General features: G+C 31.4%; 1 protein-coding gene across 9 annotated transcripts in view; it reads left to right on the top strand.

The window, feature by feature from the left end:
• tns1b (tensin 1b) overlaps positions 1–12,827 on the top strand; it is a 549,979-nt gene that overhangs the window by 501,927 nt on the left and 35,225 nt on the right. For all 9 annotated transcript variants that reach the window (XM_056465912.1, XM_056465911.1, XM_056465908.1 and 6 more), the window contains 2 exons: positions 3,010–3,105; positions 10,245–10,398. In XM_056465912.1, the coding sequence (XP_056321887.1) occupies positions 3,010–3,105; positions 10,245–10,398 (250 nt within the window). The remainder of the gene's footprint in view (positions 1–3,009; positions 3,106–10,244; positions 10,399–12,827) is intronic.

Below are 12,827 nucleotides of genomic sequence, written 5' to 3'. Positions count from 1 at the left end.
TGTGCATTTATATATATATATATATATATATATATATATATATATATATATATATATATATATATATATATATACAATCTTTAATAAACAAAACAAACTTTTATTTTGGATGTGATTATTCCAGATTAATTTTTATACAGCACTAAGTGTAAATAATTACATCTACTCGGACCGATCGCTTCGCTCCACAAGACCTCATTATGTCATCAGAAGCCACGGCTGTTGATTTGGACTTGTTTGTATGTGTTTAATTTGAATCTAAAAACCTGTCACCATTCACTGCCATTATGTAAATCAATGAATGGACTACAGATTTAGCTCAATTTACTTTAATGTACTATTAAAGAAAAATGTTCAAAGAAAAAAATCTTGGATGACCCACGGGTGGGTAAATTAACAGGAAATATTTGTATTTTTTAGGTGAACTATCCCTTTAGGTACTGTAGCTCATACTCATACAGAGTAGATTGCAGATTTAGGAGAAAATCTGTCAAATAATGGGCATGTTAGTTTAAGTTTTTGCTCACTGCAAGAAAAAAAAAAAGCTTTTATAGAATGTTTGTCTTGTTTCTAGTCTAAATATTAAAACATTCTTAAATAAAGAAGCAATTTTCTGTCTTGTTTTCAGAAATTTGTCAAAATTATATTGAGTTTTCCTTAAAACAAGTAAAATAATCTGCCAGTGCATGGGGTAAGCAAAATAATTCACAGTAAAAACAAGCTTATTTTGCTTACCCCATTGGCAGATTATTTTGTCTTTTTTAAGAAGAAACTTACTTAAAAACCTTCTTATTGCTATTTAGAGGACTTCTTAATCATAAGATAACCTGTTTTGTGAATACAGGCCATGTATTGTAAGTGCAAGAAACAGAAACATGCATTGGGCAAGTGCTTAAACGCAGATGTGAAAGCTTGGCCTATACATTACAAGTGCACCATCATATTGAAAACACTGTAATTTGCTCCTACTGAAACAAACCTCAGTTCTCAGGGGGATGATAGAGTTACCTTCAAACGTCTGCGCTGTTAAAGCAGATGTGTGTGGAGTTATTTCTGTAGACAGCTAAAAACATATTAGGATCGCTTTAGCATAGCAACTCTTATGTAATGCATTACTGATCCACTTTGGAACTAGGGCTGTTTAATTTAGTACAATTAATTATGCAAGAAGTATTTTGGGAGAAGTAAGAGCACATTTAATCATAGCCTGACTCTGAGTTGTACATTTATATACAAGTAAATGTTAATGTCAAGGTTATTATTGATAGATACATTTACACTTTAGATAAAATAAACATTTAGTAAAAATAATAATAATAATAATGATGATAATGATAATAATAATAATAATAATAATAATAATAATAATGATGACGATAATAATAATAATAATAATAATAATAATAATAATATTGATGACGATAATAATAATAATAATAATAATAATAATAATAATAATAATAATAATAATAGTAATAATAATAATGATGATTATAATAATAATAATGATGATAATAATAATAATAATAATAATAATAATAAAAAAATCCTCATCAACATTAATAATAAAATAGTAATAATAGTAATAATAAAAATGTTCATATGAAAGTTATTAAAGTTAGATACATTTAAAATTTCTCATAAATTTTTTGAAAAACATTTAGAAAAAATTAGAAGTAAATAAATAAATAAATAGATAATACATAAAATAAAATAATAATAATAAAAATAATAATAAACAAATCAATAACAACAACAACAATAAATAAATAAATTAATTACACAGATATGTTATTGAATAAAATGTTAATATTTGTTTTATTCTGTAAAGGTCAAAAAAGGCTTTATCCATAAATAAAGAAATAAAAAATATAAAATTTTATTTCTAAAACAAAACTTTAGATACACTCAAATAAAATCTCAGCCTTTATAGACTGTATAAACACATTTAAATAACAATTAAAACTATTGTATAGTAATTATGATAAAATAATAACTGACAAAATTATCAAAACTAAATCTAGAATTAAATCACTAAACTTTTAAATGAAACGAATATAGAAAACAAGTAAAAAACTAATATAATAACTATGATAATAATTAATACAATTATAAAATAAAAAAATGTTGAAACGGATCACTAAAACAAAAACTTTAAATATAACTTCACAGCAATAAATGTTCAATAAAAATAAAAATATAACAATTATGATATGCATACAGTACATAATATAAATAAAACCAACATGTCAAAGAGTAATCCATCATTTCAAATGGCCTACCAGGATGAAGCATTTACATTTGAAATCAGAATTATTAGCCCCCTTTGAATTTTATTTATTTATTTTTTATATTTTCCAAATGATGTTTAACAGGGCAAGGAATTTTCACAGTATGTCTGATAATATTTTTTCTTCAGAGAAAAGTCTTATTTGTTTTATTTCGCCTAGAATAAAAGCAGTTTTAATTAAAAAAACTATTTTAAGGTCAACATTATTAGCCCCTTTAAGCTATATTTTATTTTGATAGTCTAGAGAACAAACCATCATTATACAATAACTTGCCTAATTACCCTAACCTGCCTAGTTAACCACTTTTAGCTGTATAGATGTGTCTTGAAAAGTATCTATTAAAATATTATTTACTGTCATCATGGCAAAGATAAAATAAATCAGTTACTAGAGATGAGTTATTAAAACTATCATGTTTAGAAATGTGTTGAAAAAATACTCTGTTAAACAGAAATTAGGAAAAAATAAACAGGGTGGGCTACTAATTCTGACTTCGACTTTATACAGTAATTCTCCTTTCTTTCAAAAAAACTGCTTCTTCTGAGCACAACAAATGTAATATTTATTATAAAATTGATTGATTTAGTATTAAAAATATGTTTGGCCAAGCTACAAGCATCTACACTGAGGTTCTTGCTCAGAGTATGTTTTGAACTAAAAGCTTTAGTTGTTAATATTCTGAATAATAAGATTATTTATGTGCTCTGTGTGGCTTTAGGTCGATCTCCTCCAGGATTGGCTAAAACACCACTGTCCTTCCTGGGCCTGAAGCCCCACAACCCTGCTGAGATCCTGCTCAACCAGACGGGCTCAGGTGATACTCACACACACACGTTTGTTTTTGTCAATTGTGGGGACATTACATAGGTTTCTATTGTTTTTATTCTGTAGAAACTGTATTTTCTATTACCATCATATTCTATTAAAATGATTTGTTTATTTATTTCTAATCATTATTTTATTTCATTTAGTTTGAGTTAGTTACTAACTGCTAATCTCTGTTTAGTTTTTCAAATATTATGGATTTTTACATTTATTTCAGTCTACAAATTTTATTTTATTTTATTGTTGTTGTTTTTATTATTGTTGTTGTTGTCGTTGTTATTATTATTATTGTTGTTATTATTGTTATTGTTGTTATTATTATTATTGTTATTATTATTGTTATTATTATTATCATTATTATTAATATTATTATCATTATTATAATTATTATTAACAACAACAACAATAAAATATTTAATTCTGTGTGATTTATGAGCTGTTTTCTTCATGGGGACCAAAACAACTGGTATTGCTATACTTGTGGGGACATCTGGTCCCCATACCATGAAAAATACAAGCTATGCACACACACAGGTCTCTTGGCTTTGGTCTGAGCCGCTCCATGACATGCTCCATAAAGGGAGCTCAAATACATCTTGTGGACAGTATTTCAAAATAATCTTTCATTTGTCCCTCTCAAGTGTTTCCCCTTCTCCTTTTCTCCGCTCTTGAGCCGTGAGCTCATACATATCTTTAAATGGATTGGTGTTTTCTTTTCATATGCGGTTATATTGGGATAATTTTACTGTGGTCTGTTAAGTGAGAGTGATTTGTTGCAAAAACTAGTGAGCAACCCAGTGTGCAGCAGTGTAGGGGTAAAGAAAACATTACATAGACAAAATGACAGGTCAGTAAGTCTCTTTATGCATTCATTCATTCATTTTCTTTTGGCCTAGTCTCTTTATTCATCAGGGGTCACCACAGCAGAATGAACCGACAACTTACCCAACATATGTTTTACACAGCGGATGCTCATTCAGCTGCAACACTATACTGGGAAACATCCATACACTCTATCACAATCATAAACTACAGCCAATTTAGTTTATTCAATTCACCTATAGCACGTCTTTGGACTGTGTGGGGAAACAGGAGCACCCAGAGGGAACCCACATGCAAACTCCACAGAGAAATGCCAACTGATCCAGCCGGGACTTGAAACAGCAACCTTCTTGCTTTGAGGCAACAGTGGTAACCACTGAGTCACTGTGTCGCCTATGATAATATTGTGAAAAAATAAGTTGCCGGTTTATTCCGCTGTGGCGACCCCAGATTAATAAAGGGACTAAGCTGAAAAGAAAATGAATGAATATATGATGAACAGAAAAAAATATTTATTTATTTACAAAATAAATAAAAACAGTTACATCAATAATATTAAGAAATGTGTTTTATTATTATTATTATTATTTATATTATTATTATTATTAATATTTTACTCTAAAAACAGTTAACATCAATAATATTAAGAAATGTGTTTTTTATTATTATTATTATTTATATTATTATTATTAATATTTTACTCTAAAAACAGTTAACATCAGTAAAATTAAGAAATGTGTTTTATTATTATTATTATTATTATTATTTTATTCTATAAACAGTTAAGGTCAGTAAAATTAAGAAATGTGTTTTATTATTATTATTATTTTATTCTATAAACAGTTAAGGTCAGTAAAATTAAGAAATGTGTTATTATTATTATTATTATTATTGTTATTATTTTATTCTATAAACAGTTAAGGTCAGTAAAATTAAGAAATGTGTTTTATTATTATTATTTATATTATTATTATTAATATTTTACTCTAAAAACAGTTAACATCAATAATATTAAGAAATGTGTTTTTTATTATTATTATTATTTATATTATTATTATTAATATTTTACTCTAAAAACAGTTAACATCAATAATATTAAGAAATGTGTTTTTTATTATTATTATTATTTATATTATTATTATTAATATTTTACTCTAAAAACAGTTAACAGTAAAATTAAGAAATGTGTTTTATTATTATTATTATTTATATTATTATTATTAATATTTTACTCTAAAAACAGTTAACATCAATAATATTAAGAAATGTGTTTTTTATTATTATTTATATTATTATTATTAATATTTTACTCTAAAAACAGTTAACAGTAAAATTAAGAAATGTGTTTTATTATTATTATTATTTATATTATTATTATTAATATTTTACTCTAAAAACAGTTAACATCAGTAAAATTAAGAAATGTGTTTTATTATTATTATTATTATTATTATTTTAATCTATAAACAGTTAAGGTCAGTAAAATTAAGAAATGTGTTTTATTATTGTTATTATTTTATTCTATAAACAGTTAAGGTCAGTAAAATTAAGAAATGTGTTATTATTATTATTGTTATTATTTTATTCTATAAACAGTTAAGGTCAGTAAAATTAAGAAATGTGTTTTATTATTTTATTTTATTTATTTATTTTTTATTTTAAAGTATTTCCTATCAAAATTTTCTTCAGGAGATCATCTTGTTCCTTTTAGTTTGACTGGCATAAAATTACATATATTTTACAAAATAATTACGAACAGTTAAGGTCATTATTATTAGGAATTAATTATGTGTTTTGTTGTTGTTGTTGTTATTATTATTATTATTAGTAGTAGTAGTAGTAGTAGTAGCAGTATTAGTATTATTAGCTAGAGAACACGCCACTTTTGTCCAGTAATTTAACTAATTTCATGTGCACTATTTGTCTTTTTTTTTAAATTGAGATGTAAACATACACTTTGTCCAAAACATACACAATAGCAAACTGAGAAAACATTCACCTGATAAAAAAGTTGATGAATTATTTTCTTTTGCTAAAAACTGCTCATGACATCACATTTTCTTCGTTGAGTTTCTTTGATATTTGGGGTGATATATGACCTGATCTTTACCTCGGCATGTTCGGTGAGTTTGACTCTCAGAGGCCAGCAGGCGTAAAACATGTCGTTTTTCTGTAGGCTGAGAAGTAACGGGATCCTACGGTGATCTGCAGAAACTCTAGATTGGAGCAAGTTCTCATGCAGGGCTGATTTTAGCGTCGTTCCTCAGGGAGTTAATTTGAGGCCTGCTAAAACACAAGAGCCATACATACATACGGTGCACACACTAACATTATTACGAGATGATGTGTCACAGGGGCCACTTTGTCCTACTATAGTTAGTTTAAATGATGTCATGTGCTTATTGAAGATAAGGGATGTCGATTTGAGCAGTTTAAACAGCACCGGCTGGTATTTGGAGCTGCCAAAAATGCGAATGAAGATTAGACTGTTTGTGTTGGTTGCATTTCCTGGTTTTTGCTTTATTAAAAGTATTGCGGTTTTTGCATATCATGTTGTTTTCATTTATTTTCTTCCAAAAACTACAAAAGGAGGTGAAACATACAAGTTTTTTTTTGGTTTTGAATGTATTTCTACTTGGGCTGCATGGTAGCGCAGTGGATAGCACGTTAGCAAGAAGGTCACTGGTTTGAGCCTTGGCTGGGTCAGTTGGCATTTCTGTGTGGAGTTAGCATGTTCTCCCCGTGTTCGCGCGGGTTTCCTCCGCGTGGTCCTGTTTCCCCCACAAGTCTAAAGACGTGGTATAGGTGAATTGGGTAAGCTAAATTGTCCGTAGTGTATGTGTGTATGAGTGTGTATGGATGTTTCCCAGTGATGGGTTGCAGCTGGAAGGGCATCGGCTGCGTAAAACATATGCTGGATAAGTTGGCGGTTCATTCTGCTGTGGCGACCCCAGATTAATAGAGGGACTAAGCCGAAAAGAAAATGAATGAATGAATGTATTTCTACTTGTCAAAATAATAAAAGAAAACATTCAACAATCAAATAATTAAATTCTTTAATATGGTTATCTAAAGCTGAATAAGTATTCATAAACTGTTGTTTTAAGTTTGCTGTTTACATAGTTTAATTTTTTTTTTCATTTTTCATTTACACTCACCGGCCACTTTATTAGGTACACCTGTCCAACGGCTCGTTAACATATATTTCTTGACAGCCAATCACATGGCAGCAAATGCATTTAGGCATGTAGACATGGTCAAGATGATCTGCTGCAGTTCAAACTGAGCATCAGAATGGGGACGAACGGTAAACTGAACATGGCATGGTTGCTGGTGCCAGACGGGCTGGTCTGAGTATTTCAAAAACTGTTAACTAATCTACTGGGCACAACAGCAGAAGACCACACAGGGTGCCACTCTTGTCAACTAAGAACAGGAAACTGAGGCTACAATTCGCACAAGCTCACCAAAATGGGACAATAGAAGATTGGGGAAAACCTTGCCTGGTCTGATGAGTCTCAATATCTGCTGCAACGTTTAGATGGGAGGGTCAGAATTTGGCATCAACAACATGAAAGCATGGATCCATCCCGCGTTGTATCAACGGTTCAGGCTGCTGGTGGTGGTGGTGGTGGTGTAATGGTGTTGGGGATATTTTCTTGGCACACATTGGGCCCATCAGTACCAATTGAGCATCATGTCAAAGCCACAAACTATTTGAGTACCACACCCATCTTCTGATGGCTACTTCCAGCAGGATAACGCACCATGTAATAAAATGCGAATCATCTCAGACTGGTTTCTTGAGCATGACAATGAGTTTACTGTACTCAAATGGCCTCCACAGTCACCAGATCCAAATCCAATAGAGCACCTTTGGGATGTGGTGGAATGGGAGATTCACATCATGGATGTGCAGCCGACAAATCTGCAGCAACTGTGTGATGCTATCATGTCAATATGCAGCAAAATCTATGAGGAATATTTCCAGTACCTTGTTGAATCTATGCCACGAAGGATTATGGCAGTTCTGGAGACAAAACGGGGTCCAACCTGGTACTTGTAAGGTGTACCTAATAAAGTGTCCGGTTAGTGTGTATGTATGTATGTATGCGTGTGTGTATATATATATATATATATATATATATATATATATATATATATATATATATATATATATATATATATATATATATATATACGATTATATAAGATTTGGCCCTATTTTGATGTTTTGTTGAGGTCATAAACACAAAATACACAAATACAAAAAAAAAGTATTTATAATAACTGATATAATTTATAATTTATGAAAGTGTTAATAGATGATGTGCAGTAAATTAACACAATATATTAATCTTCATATTATTATACAAATAATCCAATATCATAGTATAGAAATCAATCAGAGATTCTTCACTTACAGTATGTTTATGATAAAAAATAAATAGTTTGGTTTAATTAAATTATGACAATTATGTAGATGAAATGTCAGTATAAAGTCGTCCCATTTCCTTGAACTTCTACAATTTCTTTGTGTTATGATTTTTTTTTCTGCTGTCGGATAAACAGAGAGTGAGGATGAGGAAGGTAAGAATGTACCAGATTTAGACTACATCTAAACAACGTTTTGTCATCTTTCACATCTTCTCCATATTTTTGTACATATTTTATCCTGTTGGTCAAACAAGATAAACTACAATCCATCTTTGACTTAAGTGAAATTTCCTCTTCGAAATTTAGGTTGAGATCTAGTCTCTCTATGGGATGGTTCATACCAAAATGACAATTTTCTAACTATTTACTCTCCCTCAAGTGGTTATAAACTGTTTCTGTTAAACACAAAAGAAGATATTTTGAGGTATGTTGAAAACTTGTGAGCACGGACTTCCATAGTAAAAAAAACTAATATTATGGAAGTCAATGGTGACAGGTTTCCAGCTTTCGTTGAAATATTTTAAAGCTTAACAGAAGAAAGAAACTCATACACTGCAAAAATGCTTTTCTTATCTAGAGCTTTTGTCTTGTTTCTAGTCCAAATATCTAAAAACTCTTAAATCAAGAAGAATTTTCTAGACAAATAAAAAATATTGTCTTATTTTCAGAAATTATGTGCCCAAATTGAGTGAGTTTTCCTTAAAACAAGCAAAATAATCTGCCAATAGAGTAAGAAAAATTATCTTGTTTTCGACTTAAAGGGCACCTATGGTGAAAAATCTACTTTCAAGCTGTTTGGACAGACATGTGTGTAGGTATAGTGTATAGACCATCATATTAGGGTGATATAAACACACCCAGTCCTTTTATTTATTTTTTATTTTTCAATTCAACAACATAAAAATGGTGGACCAATTGGAAAAACGAGTGTGTTGTCTGTGTGTGTGCGCGTGCGTGTCTGCGCTGTGTATGTGTATCTGTGTGTGTGCTCGTGAACTTTGTAACAACATTGTGTGTGACTCATCGTTGCAAATCAACAACAAATGCATCACATACTCATTGGTAAAGTTCTTACTGTAGTATTTCTCACAAACGCTATACGTGAGATCTGCTTCCTTTATGTCTGTCTGTTGTCTGACGCAGCCGAGGGAGGAGATTAAGGCACGCAGAAAGGCATGTAGAAACGGTGGGCAGGAAGGACTAGCCTTAAAGGTGCAGTACAACAAAACCGCCACCTGATTAAAAAAGGTATAAAAAGAAACTAATAAAAGCTATAATAAAAAATCTGATGGGTGTTTTGAGCTGAAACTTTACAGACACATTCTGGAGACACAAAAGACTTATATTAAATCTGGAAAAAGGGCTAACCTAAGCACCCTTTAAAACAAGATTATTTTTCTTGCCACATTGGCAGATTATTTTGCTTGTTTTAAAAACTCACTTAATTTTGCCATATTTCTTAAATCAAGACAATAAGTTTTGCTTGTCTAGAAAATTCCACTTGATTTAGCAATATTTAGATATTCAGACTAGAAACAAGATAAAACATCTAAGTAGGTCAAGAATTGTTTGCAGTGTAAAGGTTTGAAACAGGTAGAGGGTTAGTAAATGATGACAAAATGTTCATTTTTAGGTGAACTATCCCTTTAAAATGTATATTTGTATAAAGGAATGTTTTCCATTGGTCCATATTCCATGTTTACTCCCTCAAACATTAATATAGAGCATCATAAGCTGCTCATTTTTATCAGTGTTCATTTCAAGCACATTAAATCATCAGGTCATGTTTTAGATGTTCTCGCCAATCTATTTTTTTTTTTGACTTTGGTGCTCACAGCTATTTTTCTCCTTATCTTTTTTTTTTTTCAGAGCCTCGTAGTTATGTGGAGTCTGTGGCGAAGGCAGCAGCAGTACCTGCATCTCCAACGTATGACAGTGACAGCGTAACTCGTCCTGCTGGACCGTCCCATGCGTACAATGCTCCACTTTCCTCTAGCAGCCCAATTCAGAACCCAGATCCAGTGTAAGTGTCACTCCAGTGTTTTTTTTTCTCTGTAACACTATTTCTGAACTGCCCCAAATCATATCTGTCAACATTGGTATGTGGAAAAAAGGGATATGCCCACTATAATAAGGGTTTAACCCCCCAACCCCACAAAAAATCCCCAAATTACTAAATCTGTTCTTCAGGAGCTGTTTCATTGTAACAAATAAACAGTTAAACGGTCAGTAATATGCTTTATTATTTACAAAATAAAAAATAAATAGTAAACATTAGCAGCAAATAAATTAGCAAACAGTTCAGCTTATTCAAAGAGCTATTATACAGAAATAGAATCAAGTTATCAAATCTCATTAATCATTTCTTCACTGTATAACTTACACATTCTAAATAAAGAGCAACGAATGAATCTCATTTATTTGGATTTTTCATTTGATTACATTAAATAACAAAGGGTGTCCCTTTAAAAATGCACACATCTAACGTTATAATGAAAGCGTTCGATTGTCCTGCATGAGCATAAACAGTTAGGAAAGCAAAGTTAGTTGTATTTGAAAAAAACCCCCACCAAGATCGACATCTTTAGATGTTATTGTTATTAATTATGTGTATTTGTCTGTTCAAACACGCACCCAAAACCCAGACTTTCGCTCTGCTTCCAAGCACATGTACAGAATCCGTTTGAGAAACAGCTTCTATTTATCACTATGGAGCGCGTCATCTGACTGTCACGCACCGCTATATGACTGTTTTGAGAATTGCATATGAAAGGGAGACGGCACCTGTAAAGGAAAGGAAGGGAATCCCGCGGTTTTTATATTTATTTCAAAGTGTTTTCATGCCTAAATAAAACGAAAGCACAAAACAGACTCTCATTTAAGAGCGAGGGGCAGCCCCTGGTGGTTCGGCGGTATGGGTTGCGTATAGGGAGGATCAGCTCTTTAATGTTTATTGCCATCCTTCAGAGAAAGACTAAAAAACGGGAGATCATATGTTGCAGTGTTATCACAGTATTAACCTAAAATAAATTTAACATTAAATGAATGACAATCTTCAACGCTTTGGTGTATAGATTTAAGCTTGGTCTAATAAAAAACAAAACAAAAAAAAAACGCTTTTTAGATTGTAGCTAACAGTAATATGTTTTATTATTATTATTTACAAAAAATAGTAAACATTAGCAGCAAATACATGAGCAAACAGTTCAGCTTATTCAAATTAAGAGCTATTATAAAGATATGGAATCAAGTTATCAAATCTCATTAATCTTTTCTTCACTGTATAACACATTCTGATTAAAGAGCAACGGATGAATCTCATTTATTTGGATTTTTCATTTGATTACATTAAATAACAGAGGTGTCCCTTTAAAAATGCACACATCTAACGTTATAATGAAAGCGTTCGATTGCTTTCCTGTTTATGCTCATTCATTCATTCATTTTCTTTTCGGCCTAGTCCCTTTATTAATCTGGGGTCACCACAGCAGAATGAACTGCCAACATATCCAGCACATGTTTCACGCAGTGGATGCCCTTCCAGCCACAACCCATCTCTGGGAAACAACCCTACATACCCATTCACACTGATACACTACGGAAAATTTAGCCTACCCAATTCACCTGTACTGCATGTCCCGAGCACCCAGAGGAAACCCACACGAACGCAGGGAGAACATGCAAACTCCACACAGAAACGCCAACTGAACCGACCTTCTTGCTGTGAGGCGACAGCACTACCTACTGCGCCACTGCGTTGCCACTGTTTATGCTCATTTAGTACAAAATTAGTTGTATTTGAAAAGAACCCCACCAAGATCGACATCTTTAGATGTTATTGTTATTAATTATTTGTATATGTCTGTTCAAACACGCTCCCAAAACCCAGACTTTCGCTCCGTTTTATTTCAGATCGCATGTACGGAATCCATATGGGAAACAGCCTCTATTTATCACTATGAAGTGCATCAGCTGACAGTCACGCACCGCTATATGACTGTTTTGAGAATTGCATATGAAAGGGAGACGGCACCTGTAATGGAAAGGAAGGAAATCCTGCCGTTTTTATATTTATTTCAAAGTGTATTCATGCCTAAATAAAACGAAAGCACAAAACAGACTCTCATTTAAGAGCGAGGGGCGGCCCCTGGTGGTTCGGCGGTATGGGTTGCGTATAGGTAGGATTGGCTCTTTAATGTTTATTGTCACCCTTCAGAGAAAGACTAAAAAACGGGAGATCATACGTTGCAGTGTTATTACAGTATTAACCTAAAATAAATGTAACATTAAATGAATGCCAATCTTCAACGCTTTAGTGTATAGATTTAACCTTGGTCTCATAATAAAAAATAAAAAAAAAACACTTTTTAGATAGTAGCTAACAGTAATATGTTTTATTATTATTATTTACAAAAAATAGTAAACATTAGCAGCAAATACATTAGCAAACAG

Source organism: Danio aesculapii, chromosome 9 (assembly GCF_903798145.1).
Source record: "Danio aesculapii chromosome 9, fDanAes4.1, whole genome shotgun sequence".
Lineage (NCBI taxonomy): Eukaryota > Metazoa > Chordata > Actinopteri > Cypriniformes > Danionidae > Danio > Danio aesculapii.
The sequence above is the reverse complement of the archived record's forward strand: the minus strand, read 5'-3'. Positions and strand labels throughout refer to the sequence as shown.